This window comes from Manis pentadactyla, chromosome 14, assembly GCF_030020395.1.
Source record: "Manis pentadactyla isolate mManPen7 chromosome 14, mManPen7.hap1, whole genome shotgun sequence".
NCBI lineage: Eukaryota > Metazoa > Chordata > Mammalia > Pholidota > Manidae > Manis > Manis pentadactyla.
The window spans coordinates 21,657,593-21,680,030 of NC_080032.1; the positions used below are offsets into that span (position 1 = coordinate 21,657,593).

A 22,438-nucleotide genomic window follows, 5' to 3' on the forward strand; every position below is an offset into this window, starting at 1 on the left:
CTCAAAGTTTTCCAAAGACTAGAAGAAAAGGGAATACTTCCAAACTCATTCTATGAGGCCAGCATCACTCTAATACCAAAACCAGGCAAAGACACCACAAAAAAAGAAAAATACAAACCAATATCCCTGATGAACATAGATGTAAAAATTAGTCAACAAAATATTAGCAAACTAAATTCAAAAATACATCAGAAATATCATGATCAACTAGGATTTATGCCAGGGATGCAAGGATGGTACAACATTCAAAAATCCATCAGCATCATCCACCACATCAACAAAAAGAAGGACAAAAACCACTTGACCATCTCCATAGATGCTGAAAAAGCATTTGACAAAATGCAACATCCATTCATGATAAAAACTCTCAACAAAATGGGCACAGAGGGCAAGTACCTCAACATAAGAAAAGCCATATATGACAAACCCACAGCCAACATCATACTTAACAGTGAGAAGCTGAAAGCTTTTCCTTTAACATCAGGAACAAGACAAGGATGCCCACTTGCACCACTTCTATTTAACATAGTACTGGAGGTCCTAGCCATGGCAATCAGACAACACAAAGAAATAAAAGGCATCCAGATTGGCAAGAAAGAAGTTAAACTGTCCCTGTTTGCAGATGAGATGATATTGTACATTAAAAAACCTGAAGAATCCACTCCAAAACTATAGATCTAATACCTGAATTCAGCAAAGTTGCAGGATACAAAGTTAATACCCAGAAATCTGTGGCATTCCTATACACCAACAATGAACTAGCAGAGAGAGAAATCAGGAAAACAATTCCATTCACAGTTGCATCAAAAAGAATAAAATACCTAGGAATAAACCTAATCAAGGAAGTGAAAGACCTATACTCTGAAAACTACAAGACACTCGTGAGAGAAATTCAAGAAGATACCAATAAATGGAAACACATCTCGTGCTCATGGGTAGGAAGAATTAATGTGGTCAAAATGGCCATCCTGCCTAAAGCAATCTACAGATTCAATGCAATTCCTATCAAAATACACCAACAGCATTTTTCATGGAAGTAGAGAAAATCGTTCTAAAATTCATATGGAACCACAAAAGACCTGGATAGCCAAAGCAATCCTGAGAATGAAGAATAAAGCTGGGGGGATTATGCTCCCCAACTTCAAGCTCTACTACAAAGCCACAGTAATCAAGACAGTTTGGTACTGGCACAACAACAGACCCATAGACCAATGGAACAGACTAGAGAGCCCTGATATAAACCCAACCATATATGGTCAATTACTATATGATAAAGGACTCATGGACATACAATGGGGAAATGACAGCCTCTTCAAGAGCTGGTGTTGGCAAAACTGGACAGCTACATGCAAGAGAATGAAACTGGATTATTGTTTAACCCCATACACAAAAGTAAACTCAAAATAGATCAAAGACCTGAATGTAAGTCATGAAACCATAAAACTCTTAGAAAAAAACATATGCAAAAATCTTCTGAATATAACCATGAGCAACTTCTTCCTGAACACATCTCCTCAAGGTAAACAAAGGCAAAAAGGAACTCATGGGACTATATCAAACTAAAAAGTTTCTGTATGGCAAAGGACACCCAACAGAACAAAAAGGCATCGTACAGTATGGGAGAATATATTTGTATGTGATGTATCCGACAAGGGGTTAACATCCAAAATATGTAAAGAACTTATATGCCTCAACACCCAAAAAGCAAATAACCCAATTAACAAATGGGCAGAGGATATGAAGAGACAGTTCTCCAGAGAAGAAATTCAGATGGCCAACAGACACATGAAAAGATGCTCCACATCACTAATCATCAGGGAAATGCAAATTAAAACCACAGTGAGATATTACCTCACACCAGTAAGGATGGCCAGCATCGAAAAGACTAAGAACAACAAATGCTGGCCAGGATGCTGAGAAAGGGGAACCCTCCTACACTGCTGGTGGGAATGTAAATTAGTTCAACCATTGTGGAAAGCAATATGGAGGTTCCTCAAAAAACTAAAAATAGAAATACCATTTGACCTGGGAATCCACTCCTTGGAATTTACCCAAAGAATACAACTTCTCAGATTCAAAAAGACATATGCACCCCTATGTTTATCACAGCACTTTTTACAGTAACCAAGATATGGAAGCAACCTAAGTGTCCATCAGTAGATGAATGGATAAAGAAGATGTGCTATGTATACACAATGGAATACTATTCAGCCATAAGAAAGAAACAAATCCTACCGTTTACAACAACATGCGTGGAGCTGGAGGACTTGATGCTCAGTGAAATAAGCCAGGTGGAGAAAGACAAATGCCAAATGATTTCCCTCATTTGTGGAGTATAGCAACGAAGCAAAACTGAAGGAACAAATAGCAGGACTCAGAGACTCCAAGAAGGAATTAATGATTACCAAAGGGGAGGGGTGTGGGAGGGTGGGTTGGACGGGAGGGAGAAGGGTTTTGAAGGGTACTATGTTTAGTCCACATGGTGTGGGGGATCACGGGGAAAACAGTGTAGCACAGAGAAGGCAAATAGTGACTCTGGCATCCTACTACACTGATGGACAGTGCCTGCTTTGGGGTATGGGTGGGGACTTGATAATATGGGTAAATGTAGTAACCACATTGTTTTTTCACGTGAAACCTTCATAAGAGTGTATATCAATAATACCTTAATAAATCTAAAAAAAAATGTTTTTGCCTTACGTATCTTCAGTGATCAATACATATACAATTTGGTTACTTTTGATAGTCATTTATGTCCTTCTGATTTCCCTAAACTAACATACTTTGGAGAAAATGTCTGAGAATCTAGTATTATCTTATTTTAAAACTATTGAGGAGAAAATTAATACCAACTAGAATTAGAGCAATTTTAAAGCTTTTCTTATATTTATGATATAAAGGAACTTTTAAATCTCTTTAATTGCATGTTCTCCCAGCTTAACAGAGGTTGGCTTGTATGGTTAATTTCTACAAATCAGTTATTATTTTTAAAAAGGCAGTGTTCCCGTAGACCTGCTAAGCCGGCTGTATGGCAGTTTTTAAGAGAAAGTGTTACAAGAAGTGGCCCTTTCTCAGGTGTAATGGATGTTGCATGCATTGTGAATCTCCTGAGCATTTAGGTCTTGCCTAGAGGTCATTTTTCCTTTGCTGAACAGCTTCGGCCTACTGTCTAGTACAGAGAGAGGTTTAGAACTTGACGTTGGACTCAGACATGGGGTCCAGTTCTGGACCCCACCACCCCCTAGCTGGCTGGGCATATTGCCAGACCTTTCTGTAAGCCTCAGTTTCTATAAAAAGTTGACATACCTAAATCATAGGCTTGTTCTAACATATGAAGGAGATACTGTTTATTAATCACTTGGTCCGTGTCTGGACCATAGGATTTAGCTTTTAATTTACATTCATTTCATCTTTTTATTGCCTCATAATCCATCCAGTCTCACTCCTTCTCCATCCCACCTAATCTCCCCAAGTCCTTAGACTAGTAGAATTGGGGCATTTCTCAGGTCTGTAGATCTTAACACCTGAGTCAAGCTAGTATGTTCTTGCAAGACTTCAACAGACTTGGTTTCTGACAGATGATAAACTAGAATTTAAAAATTCTCTTAAGGTTCTAAGACAATACAGTGTGAATTAGTTCTATATATTATTGTACTTATAACTAAACTCAATAAAATAAGAACTGTTTATGTTCTATATGGCTTCACAGTACATGATAAAATTAATCATGAGTTTTTTGGGAGAGGGGCCACTGAACAGCCAGAATCAGCCATCACAATTTTCTCGGATTAGATTAGTTTCTTAAATTATTTGGACAGTAATTTTGGGGGTATTATCTCAGGAGGAAAAAAAATAATGAGTTAAGAATGGGAGGTTCCAGGCTGGCTGCTGACAACCCATCTCCTAGTCTTCCACCTGAAGTTCTTCCTTTACCTTTAAGCAGTTTCATTTGACGTTCATCAGCCCCTCATCCCTTGTTCATCCTGGTAGAGAGATACACCAAGGGAAAAAAGGGGTTTCTCAAAATTTTTATTCCTATTACAGAAATTCTTTCAAATGATTGCTTCACCTTTTCTAAGCTTGGTTCGTCAAAATTGTAGACAGGTAATTGGAAAATAAAAATTGTGAAGTTAGCCCCAAAGACCAAACAACATTGGCTTTGTGAAGTGAAACCGATCTCTGTCTGTTCTTTCAGATTAACAACATGAAAACCAAATTTAAAGAAACAATCGAGAAATGTGATAATCTGGAACATAGACTAAATGATCTCCTAAAAGAAAAGCAGTCTGTGGAAAGAAAGTAGGTATAATTGGTCTTCTTTTAAATTAACTTTTTTATTGCAGTGGGCTCCATAAACAGGTAATTTCCTTTATTCCTCTGGAAATACTTAACTTTTCAAGTGTGTGTATCACCAGGTTTTTGGGGGTCTCCCTGTATATGGAGCAAACTTACTGTGACTTCCTATTTATTAAAAAATGCGTGTTTCATGCCAGATGGATGTCATATGTAATACAGTGTTCTCTCCTGGTGTCTGCTTACGGTATGTACAAATATCTTCCATTTTTGCCTATAGAAAGCAATTCTCTTGTGCCCAGAGCTGCAACTTCTCTGTGCCACAGGGGCTAAGAACTGGCAGTTAGGAAAGAGACTGAATCTAAGCTGGAGATGGCATGTGTTCTGGCCTTGGACATGAATTAGAGGCTAAAGGTGTTGAATATGGAGCAAAAACTCAAGAACTACATGGTAGGAACATGCTCTACTACTGTTACTTGGAAACATAGTTGCTACTGATCGAAATTGCCTTTCTGGTTTAAGTTATACTCACAAAAATAATCAGAGTTTTACCCCCAGATGCATGGGTAAAAAATTAACTTCAGGGAGTAATTGTTCCTTAAAAAAAATTTTTTTAATCTTCATTTTGGAATAAACTTAAATCAACAGGGGTTGCCAGGATTTCTCATATACCTTTTACCTGTTTTCCCCCACTATTAAAAGTTGGGTTTTTTTAAATAGTTCTTATATTGCAGAAAATCTATATAACATAAGATTTGTCATTTTAGCTGTTTTTAAATGTACAGGTTAGTGGTATTAAGTATGTTCACAATATTGTATAACTCTCCTTTTGCCAGAATTTTTCATCACCCTACTCTTTACCGAAAGTTTCTTTTCCTTTTTTTTGGAGAGGGCATCTCTCATATTTATTGATCAAATGGTTGTTAACAATAAAATTCTGTACAGGGGACTCAATGCACAATCATTAATCAACCCCAAGCCTAATTCTCAACAGTCTCCAGTCTTCTGAAGCATAACGAACAAGTTCTTACATGGTGAACAAGTTCTTACATAGTGGATAAGTTCTTACATGGTGAACAGTGCAAGGGCAGTCATATCACAGAAACTTTCAGTTTTGATTACGCATCATGAACTATAAACAATCAATGAAAGTTTCTTAACTGTTGTAAAAACAACACTACAGCATTAATGGAAATAAAAATAAAAAATGATCCTATACTTTCAGCACCCTAATAAATTGAACTGTACTAAAGAATTAAAAAGTTAAAACTAAGTTTTCTAACCCACCCACCCGTATCCCTCTCTCTAGAGATTACCATTATTAATGGTCCCAGTGACCGTTTATTCTGCCAGATCTTTTGCTGTACCCGTGTAAACATCTCACACATGTTAATCTTATTTTTCTATGAAAATAGAAAAATGTTAGGTATTCTACTTGGTAAAACATTCTGTTCTGGAGATTTTCATACTAGCATGTCTAGGTCTATGTTGATCTTCATAGTGGCTGCATGGTATTCCATTGTATGGAGGTCCCATAATAATTTTAACCAGTTCCCTATGGATGGACATTTAAGTTGTTTCAAGTTGTACACTACTATAAACAATGTTGGAGTGAGCATCTTCCTCCATGCTTCTTTTAGCACAATACTGAGTATATCTATTTTATAGAATAAATTCCTAGAAGTAGAATACTGTGTCAGAAGGCATGTGAAATTTTGATTTTCATCAGTATTGCCAAGTTGACGTCCAAAGAGTTTGCGCCAGTTCACACTCCAGTGCCACTGTGGGGGAGTGCCTCTTCCATCTGAGCTCTTTGGCATTCTGATACATAAAATGGTATCTCAGATGGTGTTTTAATATGTAATTCTTTACTTATGAGTAAGATTGAGCATCAAGACTAGGGCACTCCCTATTCTTGAAAACCCTTCTCCAGCAAATGCAGTGAGGTCAGAGCACTTGACTCTCCAAGAATGTCACTTTTTCTCATAACTTCTTTATCATAGCTGTCATTTCCAAGCCAACTATTTAACCACTGACAGAAAAAGAGAGAGGCAGTTGTTTTACTACAAGTCACAAAATAGTTCCCACTTCTGAAAAATTTCTGACGCTTAAAATAAATTATCTTGAAGCTACGCTTGGGTTAACTAGAGCAAAATTCTTGCTTGGTGGAGCTGTTGCAGTGGCAGCAAACAGGTTCCCCTCACCATGGGAGAGAGGGGTCCACCCTCACTGGATTCTGAGATCATGGCTCCTTTGTTCAGTCCCAGAGCAAGAGGGGGAACTGTGTCAGCAGATGGAAAAAGCGCTTTGTCTTTCTTTTTTTGCAAAAGGTGCACTCAGCTAAACACAAAAGTGGCCAAACTCACCACGGAGCTCAAAGAGGAGCAGGAAATGAACAAGTGCTTGCGAGCCAATCAAGTCCTCCTACAGAACAAGCTGAAAGAGGAGGAGAGGGTGTTGAAGGAGACCTGTGACCAGAAGGACCTGCAGATCACTGAGATCCAGGAGCAGCTGCGTGATGTCATGTTCTACCTGGAGACACAGCAAAAGATCAACCATCTGCCTGCAGAGACCCGTCAGGAGATCCAGGAGGGACAGATCAACATTGCCATGGCCTCGGCCTCCAGCTCCCCCTCCTCAGGGGGCAGTGGGAAGCTGCCCTCCAGGAAGGGCCGCAGCAAGAGGGGCAAGTGACTTTTGGAGAAACAGATGGCCTTGAGACTTTTCCCTGTCACAGCAAGGCATGCAGGGGTGTTCAGCTGAATGTGAGGGTAAACCCTAAATAAGTACCAGTGAGTACCAGTCTGCAGTTGTTTGGATCTCTCATTGGTTAGTTTGTGGTGTAATTAACTGGAGGATTGATGCCTAGGAGAGTGATGGGAAGGGGCAGTGTTTCAGAGGTGGCTGCATTTTTCAACCATAGTAGTTCACTAACCTCAAACATTCTAATGACCATTTTGCCTTCCTACCTGATAGATGCCCCAACTCTGCTGTGCATTTTTCTGTTGTATTTATTGAAGTGGTGTATTTGATGTTCACTTCTGGCATCTGTTTAAGATGTCGAGTTTTTTTAGTAACCTCAGAGGTAACGTTACCTAGCACTAAAATGCCACACCTCCCTGGGGCCATAGCTGCTCTAAAGAGAGGCTGGCATTGGCTATCGAGGATCAGTGCAAATTCCCTAGCATTGGTCTCACTTCGGTGTTGCCCCTGCCCCTGCCTGCCTCTGGGAAATTGAAGAACTGGTTAACTGTCACAGGAAGAGAGGCCAGCCTTGTAAATCAGGCACTGGCTTGTCACCATCAGCCATCTCTTCTTGCTCTAGGGCTAGCCAGGAAAAACAAACAACCCGGGGCAGGCTGAGTAGAACCAGTATAGGAAAAATGGTGGTGTTTCCACTTTGTTTGTTTTTGATGACTCCACACCTCATGAACCTCAAACAGGCAGGAGGCTTAATTGTTGCTCTAAGATTCAAATCTCAGAGTGGGTTTCCTAGCATCTAGCAAGAATAAGCAGGCAGATTTCTCATCCCTGTGAAAATGTAGAGTGAAGTCTCTGACTTGCAGCAGATTGTGTATTTTGCTGGGATCAGTATTTTCTGACTGTTTACAAAAGATTGGTTTGCATGTTCAGGTTGTGGCTGGAGGGGGCGTGGGCTTATTTTCAGTTGTGCTTTCATGATAGAACCAAAGGCTGTTTCTAAATCAGAAAATTAGAATTTTAACAGAGCCCCTTTAAGACAGTCACATAATGCTTGTTTTGGGCCAACAGAGGGGCTGTGTACTCTCTAGAAAAATAAAGGACAGATAAATCATAATAGGCAGTAATTGAGCAACAATAATGTAATTTAACTTCCAAAAGAGGTAACTGGATAACAAGACATACCATTAAATGATGAGTTTTGTTTTCTGCTTTATAATTAGCCAGAGTTTTCAAAGGATCACATTTCAGAATTGCTTTTTAGCCTATGGTTGGGCCTCATCCCCTTTGACCTAAATGTCTTCCAGGTTAGCACACCAACTGTATCACTATTCACCATATCCATTTTTGTGGGATGTGCTGCAGCATTTCCCAAAGAACCTTACCTGCAACTTTGCAAAATGAATGTACTCAGACATTCTTAGTTTTTACTTAGACCAACTCTGTAAGTCCCCCTTGGACTTACATGTACAGATATCTGAAAGCAAGAGTGGGAATGTAAAGCATAATCTAATCCTCTTTCCTATAGAGATTCTATTTTATTTAAAATCTATTTTTACACTAGTTAGACTCCTGCTTTTTTGGCCAAGTACTTGTCTTGCATGTCTGACCTTGCAGAAGCTGGGATGGATCAGAGCATACTAATTAAGAGAATTACAAGTAGCTTACGAAGCTTGCTTGCTCCTCATTTCTCTGTGATCACCTCCATCAAGCAGCCCTACCACCAGCTGGGAGAACAGAGGTATTTTTCAGTACAGGTAGGATATAAATGCTCTGAAAGGCTGTGCCTAGAAAAATGAGCAAATAGGAAAATGTTTCCAAACTACTTGAAGGTTTAAAAAAAAGTTCTAGAAAAAAAGAGTCCTATTAGCTATGTAAAAAAAATGTTTTCTTTTTAAAGGTTAAAGAGTCATGTTTGAATTTGACAAAATTACATAAGAGAGAAGCTGTTAGTGTTTTCTTCAGGATAGAAATAAACCATTTAACATGTCCATACTACCTTGAACAATGAAGTTGCATTAAAATTACCAAACTTTGAAATGATTCTGACCGTGTGAAATTTGTGTCTGTCTGATTGACATTTGCCTGGGAGCCTGTATCTAAATAAGAAAGTGTCAGAAGCCTGTATTTAAAAAGCATAAAAATTAACTCCTCAGCAATATACTGAGTAGCTAGATTGCTCATCTTTCTGCCCCTTTACTCCAGCTCCGCAAACTAATAAGAAGTAGCTAAGCCAGATAGAGAATAGAGGAACTACCTGATGGAGACTGAGGAGAATGCCTAGCACACAACTCTTACAAACTAAAGCAATCAATTTATACCCAAAGACTTTTCCAGGCCCTACACCAAGCTGAAATTGCTTTATTTTTGGAAATTCTCACCATTGTGATGTGTTAGGATATACTGGCCAAAATGAAGCACTGAGGCAATCACCCCCTCCATACGCTTGCACAGTGAAGTCCTCAGCAGAAGAGCTGAGAAACTGCCTTAAAGAGCAAGCCAGTGGAGTGTGGAAAACTTGGCAAATCCCAAATGAAGCTTCTGTCATCACTTAGAAAGCCCTCTCTTAGTGCAGTTGGAATACACAAGCTACAAATAACTATCCTTAAGATCTGGCTGCTGCTATAATAAATGCCACGTTGCTCGGGCTGGTGGCAAATTTTGGCTTGTGTGATGACGTCCAGTGGGCTTAATCTAAACAAGGAAAGTCACTCTCACATTTGAGGAAAGCTGCTTCATTTTCTCCAGGATAATAAAGCTGAGTTAACTGTCAACAGTGATTCTCATGTTACTTCTTACTTGGCAGCAGAAGTGAAATTTTTCAGTCTCTTAAGACCAGGCTCCAGCTCCTTAACAGTGCCGGGGATATCTACTCAAAGACCCGCTCCTTGCTGGTGCTGAGGACATCTGCTCAGAGACCTGGCTGTCACCTTACACAAGGTAGGAAGCCACCAGGTGTTCATTCTCTGGCAGGGCTGTGCTGCTGGCCAGCCCTTTTCATTCTTGCCTGTGCAAATTCTTGAAATGGGAGTTCTAGAGTATCTGCATTGTGGCTTCTAAAAGTTAAAATTTTTTAATGGCAGGAAAGAGTAAAGCAGTAATGGAAGAAAAAGAGCCTTTCCCTTCAGGAACCCTGAGTTTTACCCCAGAGCCAAAGCCAAGTGTCTCTACAATGTGAAGTGGATTTTTTCCCTTTAACGCTGTACTGCTATCAGCTGAAGCAAATGAAAACATTCCTTGCATTGGTGTATTAGGGGATTGCAGGGAGGCTATATAAGGCTTCTTTAATTTTTCCTTTTTTGGGAGCATCGGGCTGTGGCCTTCTTATCCTGATTAATGTCATAATTACTCCTTTACACCCTCTTTGCATTTTTTTAAAGGTAATGGTAACCATTTACCACTTAAAAGTAACCCTTTTTACTGTGCATCCCTGAAACTCACATTCCCTCCCTGGAGTGATTTCACTTAACAATATTAGGTTCTATTAGACATTAATTTTAAAAGCTTTTTTTAAAGCTTCCAGAAGCCAAAACGATTTCAGAATCATTTCAGCTAGTATCCTTTTTATGAGCATTGAGCAGTCTCCTACTGTAATTCTGGAAGCTTAGGAGAGCATGAAAGGGGCTCTGCAGTTGGTGCTTAATCTGGATTTTGCATTCTTGCTGCATTAAAGAAGGCCAGGAACAGGTGAACAGTCTGTTGTTTTATACAAAATGATTGTGGTCTTTGGGGCCTAATGTTGAATTGCTTTGGGTCAGAAACTTCTCACTTGGAATCATCTGGAAAATGTGGCTTTGGTACAGATAATATTTGTTACTCCAAGGCTAATTATCAAGCACACTAAGTGAACTAAAGCAGCTTTGCTTCTTTTCAGACCGTGTTCTAAATCCCCTGACCCCAGACTCCTTTGTGATCCAGCCTCTCGAAGTAAATGCAGAGAGGTTTGTCCAGGAGGGGAAGTCAAAAAGAGTGAAATAGCCTGCACGGTTTTGGAACATGAAGGTTTATGATTCCCAGGATAAATCTACCTAGTGTAATACTAGGTGAAATTCTTTTCAAAAGATAAAAGTGAACCTATAGCACAGAGCATAAATGCTGACTAGAAGACCTGTTCTGACCTGGCCTTGAGATGTGTTTTACCATCTTTTGCCTGGAAGAAGCAACCGGTCCCCAACCAAATTTCCTTGTCCATTTGTTTCCTCATTTAAAAAGGAAGAGCACACTGAGATCCCTCCAGCTATATGGATTCCTCATTCAAAATTCTCAATCCTTTGGTTATGGCCCAATGGGCCAAAAGTTTGACCTTTCTCTAGAGGACTGGGAGAAGTCAGGTGCCATTAAAAGAATGATGTGTTTCCACCACTTGAGAAACTCACCTGTATCACTTCACATCATTAAGGTAATGCTTAGCACCAAAGGCTTCCATTGCTAACTGAAAAGAAGGAACATGAACTAATTTCTGGAGCAGAACAGATCACAGAGAAAACTCTAGAAGTGAAAAAGTGTAAATGGAAAATTCTAGGAGGAAAAAGAGTTGCTATCTTGGAAACATTCCAACAGAGAGCAAATGGGGAGCCAGCCCAGCGAGCCCTCCAGCAGCGTCTTCCAGGAATTATCTTTGTGAAAGATTTAGCCGTAGTCCTAACTATGCCCACTCACATGTTCTAACTGATTAGTCTATGCTCATATGGAAACTATGAGCCCAAGACGGTTTGCAAAAGGGACAGCAAGAGAAGAGCCACGTCACAACTCCCCCCACCTCCCTACACCACCTGTCTTTGGGGAAAAAAACGAAAATCCTCTTTAAAAAATGCATGCCTCAGGAAAATAGCTTCATTGCATTTGCTTCCATGCTGCAGAAAATCAACACTAACTGGCTTTGATCCCAAACAGGACCAACTGCAGAATGCTGAGATTCTGCAGCCAGAAAGAACTGAGGCTGCCTCCATCCGCCCTACCCCCCCCAACACATTCAACTTCAATTATGTGGGAACATGCCTGGGCTGGGGGCTGCTGCCAGAACTCTCCTGGCCCAACAGAGGAGGCCCCGTGCTGCAGCCCAGAATCTTTCCTAAAAGTCCATGCAGGATTTCTCGGTTGCTGCCAATCCTTCACTTTCTCTTTGGCGAGGTTCCTGCTTCTGTTTGACCAGAGTAACGCTGAAGCTCTCTCTTGTTCCTTTCTTCCTCAGTGCTGGGTTCTCTCTGCAGCCACTTTGCCCCTCACAGTTGCAAATAATAATGTTCTACAGCTTTTCAGAATCAGAATAACCTGCAAAAAGATAACTCACACCTAGCCCCACCTCTCTTCTCGCTTGGCCCCCTGGGGAAGACTGCCTTTTTGGTGAACTCTTTAACACTTTTCTTTACACCTTCTGAGATAACATTCTAGTAGGAAGGGAGGTAATTGCACTAAAACCCTGATTGGGTTACCGTTGGCTTGTGTGGACCCGCTGGGACTTGCAAAAACCTAGAAGAACATCCCTATGAGAGACCTCCTTTCCAGCGCTGGTTACCCCAGGTAGGCAATCAGAAGGGCGGCCCATCTCTGTTTTACCTAGTAGGACCCAAAGCCAGCACAGGTACCTTTGCACTTGCTGAGAATTAGAGGCGGAAGCAAGCCCATCCTGTTGTGATGTGGTTGATTTCAAGGCTAGTTGACAGCTGTTGAATTCCTGCCTACCAAACCAGTTAGTGTGCTGAGTGCTTTCCATGTGCTATTCCCTTCAATCCTCCATGTCAGGCTGTGAGGTAAGTAGAGTTGCCCCATTGTACAAACCAGGAAACCAAGGCTCAGTGGGAGACAGTTCAGAACTCAGCCAGCAGACTGAGGTCACATATTTGATTAGTGATAAGGGCAGTGCTCAATTTCAGCATTGTCTTTGTCCAAAATCTGGGCTCCTCTCTCCACTCTACCCCCTCCCCTAACTTTGGAACTTGAGCACGGACAGGACGCAGCCCCCCAGTCCCTGGTTTGTGGTTGCTTTGGGAAAGGAGCAGAGTACTGAGTTAAGACCACTTGTGTGTGAGTAAAACGGTCCTGTCCACCCACCCTCTGCAAGCCTTCCCCTCTCGTGGAACTTGTGGACTTCTGCCTGTCCTCTCTTCCACTGCCGCAGGGCCTGAGCCAGGGCTCATAAGACAGGAGGCAGAAAATGCCTCCAGTGCTTTTTCCCTGCTACTACATCCGAGGGCTGGCTTTGGGAAATCGCTTCATTTCGATTTGCCTGTCGCGGCCCCTTCTCTCTGGGAGGCTTGGGGCCCAGTCCACCCCAACCATTTAAGCTGACAGCTCAGTTCTTTTATATAGAGCTTCATGGAAGCCGAGGTGCTTCCCCAGCTGGAAAAGTTGCTTCTGGAACAAAACTATCTAGACTCTAAGGAGTCCTTTCTTTGAGAGTATAGACTCAGTTACTGCCCCCAGAGGCACAGTCAAACAGGCATAAACAGACTAACTGGAAACTCAAGGCTCTGGAGGGATCAGCTTAATTTGTGGCTTCAATTTAATACAGAATAAATAGGGGAGAGAAAGCCTAGAATAAAATTTTTATAAACTACTGGAGTCTATTATAGAGCAGTGTTAATTTAACAGGTATAAATTGGAGTGTATGTCTGCAAATGTCTTTCAAGAACTTTTTCTTCTCTTTTTAAAAATGCTGTAACAAGGAATCGACCTCTCTTGTTCTTAGATTGTGTACTTTGTTACCCTAGGAAACTAACACACTGGTCTTTGCATCTGTTCCCTCTGACAGCTACTCTTTTCCCTGGCCAGCTCCCATTCACATAGTCAACCTGACTTTAAGTGTTGTCTCCTCAGGAAGACCTCCCTGTCCCCTGGCCCAGCCTGGCCCCTAGCAAGGCCTCAGTGGTCCTCACTTTAGCAAATCCCCTCCATCTGCTGCTTCCCGGAGGTGGGGCATTCTCAGGGATCAGTTCCTGCCTTTCTCTCCACCATCTGCAGGTGCGCTCACCAGTTCCTGTGGTTTGAATGACCCATCTTGATGCAGTCAAATCCCCAAATTTCAACCTCGAGCTTAGACCGACCCTGCTCTGAGTTCCAGATTCACAGATCCATCTGCTTGCTTTGTATCTCTGTGAGGATGTCGCACACACATCTCCAGCTTCACGTGTTTGAAAGGGATTCTTTCATTCTCCCTTGCAAATCTGTCTCCACCCACAGCTCTTTGTCTCAGCATAAGAACTGTCTTCATCCCTCCAGTTGTTCAAGCCAGACACTGGACATCTCCCTTGTTTCCTCCCTGTCTCCTTCCATCAGCAGGTCCAGCCAGACCTGTTCCTCAAATGTCCACGGAACCCACTCTGTCTTCACCCTCGTGGCAATTTACCGCCTGATCCAAGCCACCATCCTCTCTCACCTGGACAGTTGCAGTGACTTCCTTGCTAGTCTCTCTGCTGTTACTTTTGCCCCCTTCCAAGTCACTCTCTACACAGCATTGTTTCCCCATTGATGACAGCTAAAAACCCAATCTGCGGTTTTCCTGGCTTTTAGAGGAAAATCCAAAGTCTTGCCTCAGCCTACAAGATCTTGCATGATTTGGCCCTGACCTACTTTTCTAATTTCATCTCATACCACTCTCCCCTCTCTCTTGCTACTTCCCAGCTACCTTGAAACTTAATGGTGCATTCATTTGCTAGACCTGCTGTAACAGTGCCACCAACTGAATGTATTAAACAATACAAATTTCTGGTCTCACTGTCTGGAGGCTAAAAGCCTAAGATCAAGGTGTGTACATGGTTGGTTCCTTCTGAGGAAGGGTCTGCTCCAGGCCTCTCCTTGCAAGCAGAGATCTGGCAAGTATGCCGCCATGCCTGGGCAGGCAGTATGGGGCAGAGATTTGTACCTGGGCCTAGAGTTAGCCTGCCTGTGTTCAAAGCCCAGCTGTTACTGCCTGGCTCTGTGATCTAGCAAAAGTTGCTTGACATCTCTGAGCAGTGATTTCATCTTCTGCAAAATGGAGATGATAACAGTGTCTGCACCTCACAAGAGTGGGAGAATTAAAGGAGCTAGTGCTTAGCTTATCTCAATGAGCGCGAATGGTGGTCTCTGTGTTAGCACTACCCCCATCCCACATGCCCCAGGCTATGTTAGGGACCCCTGTCCTGCTCCCTGGTGGCTCCCATGCTTATCTCTATTTACTCTACCCCTGCTAGATGATACACATGTTGAAGGTGGGGACCATTTTCCTTCACCTGCAAAAGGCCTGACCAAGAGAAGCCCCTCAATACAGGACTGTTAGAAGGAATGAAGAAATGAAGGGACGAACAAAGGCCAGGCAGAGTAAGACCAAGCAGCCTTTCATGACTGCAGGCAGGCAAGAGGCATCTTCACTTGTCCGATGCTAGCACCTAGCGCATCTCAGAATGTACAGGGTTTGAATAAACACTTGCTGAGTGAATCGGAAAGGCAATAGGAAGAATGCAGAATGCCTGAGGGATTCAGAAGAGGGCAGGATGGTTATGACTGAGCAGACCAGGAGGGAGGGGCTTTAGGGACAAGGTGGCAGTTGACGTGGATCTTGGAAGGATGGAGTCGCCTGGCCTGTGGCCTCTGTCTGTGGAACACTAAGGCAGGTCTGCAGAGTACTGCCTCCAACAAACTCTGCCAGTTGGAGGAAGGTGTCTGTGAGATGCCTTTAGCTGCAAATAACAATTCCAACTCAAAGTGGCTCACACAAGGAGGGGATTATCATCACAGAAAGTGAGAATGGAGGTAGTTTGAGATCTGGATCGGTTAAGTAAGGAGCTGAATGACCCCACCAAAAACCTGGCCCAGAAGCCCTCCCAAGCAACTTGCCCTCATGCCCCATGAGACCGACGTTGGTTCACCTCCCAAGTTGGGCAGAATGGGCCTCATCACTGCAGAAACTCAGAGAGGGTGAATATCTGAGCAATTGGGCCACTCTCTTCGCAAAGAGCTGAATCATGATTGGTTGTAGCCTGTTTCCCTATGAAAAAGTGGGTGGGGATGGTCATATGACTTGATTTTGGCCAATGAGATGGAGAGGGAAGTCTGTTGGGGATTTCTGGAAAATATTTTAACCCCTGAAATGAAAAAGGTGAAAACGAGGAAGTTCTTTGTGCTTCTCCCTCCCTTCTTCCCTTCTTCCTTCCTTTCCTCCTCAGAATGCTTCTGTGTGAGGATGTCATGCCTGGTGGGCAGAGCAGCCATTTTATCATTTAGAGGATCAGTGTCGCTGACACGCTGAGGATGGCAGAGCAGGAGAGAAAGGACTTGGGTCCTTGATGACACAGTTGAGTCACTGAACCAACCTTACCTCCAAACAGCTGGTATTGAGGAATTACCTCCAAACAGCTAATACATGCAATAAATAAACTTCAAGTCATATTATGGGGGTATTCTATTACAGATTACAGCATTTGTAATTAATAGAGTCTCCAACTCTGTAACTTTTCTTCCCTCTCTATACACCTCATATTCCTTCTTTCCTGGTAATAAGTTGGGAGCTACTGGTGGCCATTCTTCTGTTGTGTCTGAGAATAAAATCAATACAGCAAAAAGGAAAGGGGAACAGTGGAGAGGAACCCATCCTGATGTCTGAGCCTTTGGGTCCAGCTATGCCTGAAATCAGCCTGACTCCTGGACTTCACACTTACATAAACCAATAAATTCCATATGTACCCCCCACACCTTTCTTTTTTCTCTTAATCCAGGTTCTCTTGATCTAATGTCACTGATGGTCTTGACTAATATGCTCGGCCCCCAAGTACTATGTCAGGGTCTTTCCTCACATCTGAGATCATCATAAAGTATTTGCCAAGGAGATGCATTCACTGCCTCACCTCTTCTTTCCTGCTTCCCAGACTTTTAAATGCTGCCCACCTCAGTATCCTCAAAAGAAGGGCAGGCAGAGGCGAAGGGAAGACACACCAGGCAAATCTGGTTCATCATTTCTGGGTCTCTGCATGGGGCAGAGCATTACACCCTAAATTTTTTTTTTATTATTAAGGTATTATTGATACACATTCTTATGAAGGTTTCACATGAAAACACAATGTGGTTACTACTTTTACCCATATTATCGAGTCCTCACCCATACCCCATTGCAGTCACTGTCCATCAGTGTAGTAAGAAGCCACAGATCCACTATTTGCCTTCTCTGTGCTACACTGTTCTCCCCGTGATCCCCCACACCATGCGTACTAAACATAATACCCCTCAATCCCCATCTCCCTCCCTCCTCACCCCTCCCCTTTGGTGACCACTAGTTCCTTCTTGGAGTCTGTGATTCTGCTGCTGTTTTGTTCCTTCAGTTTTGCTTTGCTCTTATACTCCACAAATGAGGGAAATCATTTGGTACTTGTCTTTCTCCACCTGGCTTATTTTACTGAGCATAATATCCTCCAGCTCTATCCATTTTGTTCCAAATGGTAGGATTTGTTTCTTTCTTATGGCTGAATAGTATTCCATTGTGTATATGTACCACATCTTCTTTATCCATTCATCTACTGATGGACACTTAGGTTGCTTCCATATCTTAGCTATTGTAAATAGTGCTGCGATAAACATAGGGGTGCATATGTCTCTTTCAAACTGGGTTCCTACATTCTTAGGGTAAATTCCTAGGAGTAGAATTCCTGGGTCAAATGGTATTTCTATTTTCAGTTTTTTGCAGAACCTCCATATTGCTTTCCACAATGGTTGAACTAATTTACATTCCACCAGCAGTGTAGGAGGGTTCTCCTTTCTCTGCATTCTCACCAGCATTTGTTGTTTGTCTTCTGGATAGTGGCCATCCTAACTGGTATGAGGTGATATCTCATTGTGATTTTAATGTGCACATCTCTGGTGATTAGCGATGTGGAGCATCTTTTCATGTGCCTGTTGGCCATCTGAATTTCTTCTTTGGAGAAGTGTCTGTTCAGATCCTCTGCCCATTTTTTAATTTGGATTATTTGCTTTCTGTTTGTTGAGGTGCATGAGCTCTTTGTATATTTTGGATGTCAACCCCTTATCGGATCTGTCATTTATGAATATATTCTCCCATACTGTAGGATGTCTTTTTGTTCTACTGATGGTGTCCATTGCTATACAGAAGCTTTTTAGTTTGATATAGTCCCACTTGTTCATTTTTGCTTTTGTTTCCCTTGCCCATGGAGATATGTTCATGAAGATGTTGTTCGTGTTTATATTCAAGAGAATTTTGCCTATGATTTCTTCTAAGAGTTTTATGGTTTCATCACTTACATTCAGGTCTTTGATCTATTTCAAGTTTACTTTTGTGTATGGGGTTACACAATGATCCAGTTTCATTCTCTTGCTTGTAGCTGTCCAGTTTTGCCAACACCAGCTCTTGAAGAGGCTGTCATTTCCCCATGTATGTCCATGACTCCTTTATCATAAAGTAATTGACCATATATGGTTGGATTTATATCAGGGCTCTCTAGTCTGTTCCATTGGTCTATGGGTCTGTTGTTGTGCCAGTACCAAACTGTCTTGATTACTGTGGCTTTGTAGTAGAGCTTGAAGTTGGGGAGCATAATTCCCCCAGCTTTATTCTTCCTTCTCAGGATTGCTTTGGTTATTGGGGGTCTTTTGTTGTTCCATATGAATTTTAGAACGATTTGCTCTAGTTCATTGAAAAATGCTGTTGGTATTTTGATAGGAATTGCATCAAATCTGTAGATTGTTTTAGGCAGGATGACCATTTTGACAATATTAATTCTTCCTATCCATGAGCATGGGATGTGTTTCCATTTATTGGTATCTTCTTGAATTTCTCTCATGAATGCCTTGTAGTTTTCAGAGTATAGGTCTTTCACTTCCTTGGTTAGGTTTATTCCTAGGTATTTTATTCTTTTTGATGCAGTTGTGAATGGGATTGTTTTCCTGATTTCTCTCTTTGCTAGTTCATTATTAGTGTATTGGAATGCCACAAATTTCTGTGTATTAGTTTTGTATCCTGCAACTTTGCTGAATTCAGATACTAGATCTAGTAGTTTTGGAGTGGATTCTTCAGGGTTTTTTATGTACAATATCATGTCATCTGTAAACAGTGACAGTTTAACTTCTTCCTTATGAATCTAGTTGCCCTTTATTCCTTTGTGTTGTGTAATTGCTGTGGTGAGGACCTCCAGAACTATGTTGAATAAAAGTGGAGAGAGTGGACATTCTTGTCTTGTTCCTGATCTTAAAGGAAAAGGCTTTCATCTTCTCACTGTTAAGTATAATGTTGGCTGTAGGTTTGTCATTTATGCCCTTTATTATGTTGAGGTACTTGCCCTCTATACCCATTTTGTTGAGAGTTTTTATTATGAATAGATGTTGAATTTTGTCACATGCTTTTTCAGCATCTATGGAGATGATCATGTGGTTTTTGTCCTTCTTTTCATTGATGTGGTTGATAATGTTGATGGATTTTCTAATAGTGTACCGTCTTTGCATCCCTGGAATAAATCCTACTTGGTCATGGTGGATAATCTTTTTGATATATTTTTGAATTCAGTTTGCTAATATTTTGTTGAGTATTTTTGCATCTATGTTCATCAAGGATATTGGTCTGTAATTTTCTTTTTTTGTGGTGTCTTTGCCTGGTTTTGGTATTAGGGTGATGCTGGCTTCATCAAATGAGTTTGGAAGTATTCCCTCTTCTACTGTTTTGAAAACTTTAAGGAGGATGAGTATTGGGTCCTCACTAAATGTTTGATAAAATTCAGCGGTGAAACCATCTGGTTCAGGGAGTTTTATTCTTGGTAGTTTTTTGATTAACAGTTCAATTTTGTTGCTGGTAATTGGTCTGTTCAGATTTTCTGTTTCTGGGTCAGCCTTGGAAGGTTGTATTTTTCTAGAAAGTTGTCCATTTCTTCTATGTTATCCAGTTTGTTAGCATGTAATTTTTCATCATATTCTCTAATAATTCTTTGTATTTCTGTGGTATCTGTAGTGATTTTTCCTTTCTCATTTCTGATTCTGTTTATATGTGTAGACTTTCTTTTTTTCTCTTGCTTTCATTGATTCTTTCTATTGTTTTAGTCTTCTTGATTTTATTTATTTATGCTCTAATCTTTATTGTGTCCCTCCTTCTACTGACTTTGGGCCTCATTTGTTCTTCTTTTTCTAGTTTTGTTAAGTGTGAGTAGACCCTAAATTCTTATAAGGTAAAACCTATATTAGTCAAGATTCATTCAGACACAAGTGTCAGAAATCCAACCCCAATGGATAACAAGCAAAACAGGAAATTGCTTAGCTCTTGCCCAAGGGTGGGGCTGGTGTTGGAGACTGTGGTCCCCCATCTGTTTATCTCACTGACCACCAAGAGCTTGGTTTCTCCTCCAAGATGACTTTGCCCTCCCAATTGTAGGTGAGTGTGATGGGGAGCAGCAGGCTCCACAGTGCTCCAGGTGCTGCTCGCACCAACTCACCTGTACCTTCTCTCTCCAGCCTCCATGAAAAGCCCCAGGCCTTGATTCTCTTTAGACTGCTCTGGACCACTTGCCCACATCTGGGCCAGTCACTCTGGCTCTGACTGACCAGACCTATGCCATGTGCCAGACGCCGTGGTCTTTAGGACAATGTGCCATGACCACCCTGTGTGGGGGAGAGGGAGTTCCCTGAAGGAAGGAGGGGCTGTTACACAAACAAGTGGGGTTAGGAATGCAGGGCCATTCCTCAAGACAACTGCCATCTACTGCAAACTGGGGCTTGAGAAATCTATTAGGATGGATTTTACTCACTGCTGTTGGATTCAGCAAATCTTTTTTTGCACCTTATTGAGTGCCATGAGCTATGTGTTAGGAGCTGGTGCAGTAAAATGATCGAGCATATGTCAGTCAAATAGGTGATCAGATATGTAAACTGGCTACTATAGTTCAATGTCATAAAATGTCATGCTCTGGAAATGTGAAAGGGTGCACTTCATTCTACCTGGTGGTGAGGTTTAAGGAAAGCTAGAAAAAAAGAAGGGCTATTTGGGCTAAGCCTTAATGTTAAAAGTGCCTGATTGGCAGGTAGGGATGGGCCAGGGTCATTCAACAGAGGAAAGAGCAGGGGCAAAGGAAAAGGGGAGGACAATTCTAGTGTATCCCACATTGGGGGATTCCCAGCTGGCTAGGGCAGGGCCCCTCAAAGATATCTCATCATAACCTCTTAAACCTGTTCATGTTACCCTATATAGCAAAAGGGAGTCTGCAGAAGTAAGTTAATGATGTTAAGATGGGGATGTCAGACTGCATTTTCCAGGTGGTCCCTAGATGCAGTCATAAGGGTCTTTATAAGAGGGAGGCCAGAGGGCAGTTAGTAGATGATGATGTGACCACAAAAGCCAAGGGAGGAAAACTCATAAGCTGAGTACTGTGAAAAGCATCCAGGAGAAGAGAAGGCAAGGAGTTGATTTTCCCCTAGAGCCTCCAGGAGTAACCAGCCAGGTGAACAGCTTGAATTTAGCCCCATAAGACTCCCTGTGGACTGCTGACCTCTGCATCTGTAAGGTAATGCATTTGGCTGTTTTATTCCACCAAGTTTGTGGCACTTGGTTACAGCAGCAATAGGAAACAATACAGGAAGGATGGGCTACAGGAAGAGAATAGGGGCAGATAGATTATGAAGAGCTTGTTACCACTCCAAGAAATCTGGACTTCATCCTCTTTGGGATAGGGAAATGAGAGACTTGTAAGGGCAGCCAACTGATATGATAGAAAACTCTGGCGTGGTCATAGGAGGATGGGTGGAGACCAGTGAGGCTGGATCAATGAGCACTGGAGTGGAGGTGGGGGGTTGCATGGTGGCACGTGCTGTGGTGCTGGTGCCTGGGCAGCCTGCAGGTAGTCAGTGTGTACAGCCACATGCATGGTGCTCCTGTGAGCTGAGGTCAAGCATGTCGGAGGGGGGAGAAGTTTTCTTCAACTTTAATCATTAGAACTCTCTTGCTGATGACCCAGTCGAGGGACTTCTTTTCCATCTCTATCCTGCTTCACCTCACTGCCTGCTACTAAACCACTAACCATGTGCCAAGTCTTGTGCTAAGCACTTGACAATATTGTTCATTAGCATCCTCAGTTGATGGTATATGGTAGACACTGTTATCTCCATTTCACAAATGAGGAAATTGAGGCACCAGAAAAAAGAAATAACTTGCTCAAGGTCACCTGGCTGGCAAAGACTGGAAGTGGTGATCGACCACAGGCAGTCTCAGCTTGGGAGAGAAGTTATGCTGGCCAGGAAGATGAAGGGAAATGGGTGAGAATTTGGACACATGGGTCTGAAGATTCTGCAGGATGGACATCTAGGTAGGAATGAACAGCAGGCAGCTGACTGGATGGGTGTGGAGCTCAGAACCAGAAAGATTTGGGGATTCATCACTGTATATGCATGGCCAAGGCTATCGGTATAAAAAGAATATCCAGGAAGACAATAAGATGACGTGAAAGCTTCAGGCAGAGCTTGGAGAACAAAGACAATAGGGGGCAAG

General features: G+C 42.0%; 1 protein-coding gene across 1 annotated transcript in view; it reads left to right on the forward strand.

Moving 5' to 3' along the window:
* The window catches only part of BRAP (BRCA1 associated protein), a 39,150-nt gene extending 30,114 nt beyond the window's left edge, over positions 1-9,036 (forward strand). The window contains exons 11-12 of the mRNA XM_057491889.1: positions 4,196-4,299; positions 6,624-9,036. Of these exons, the coding sequence (XP_057347872.1) occupies positions 4,196-4,299; positions 6,624-6,987 (468 nt within the window). The 3' untranslated portion in view covers positions 6,988-9,036. The remainder of the gene's footprint in view (positions 1-4,195; positions 4,300-6,623) is intronic.
* Positions 9,037-22,438: the final 13,402 nt, after the last annotated feature.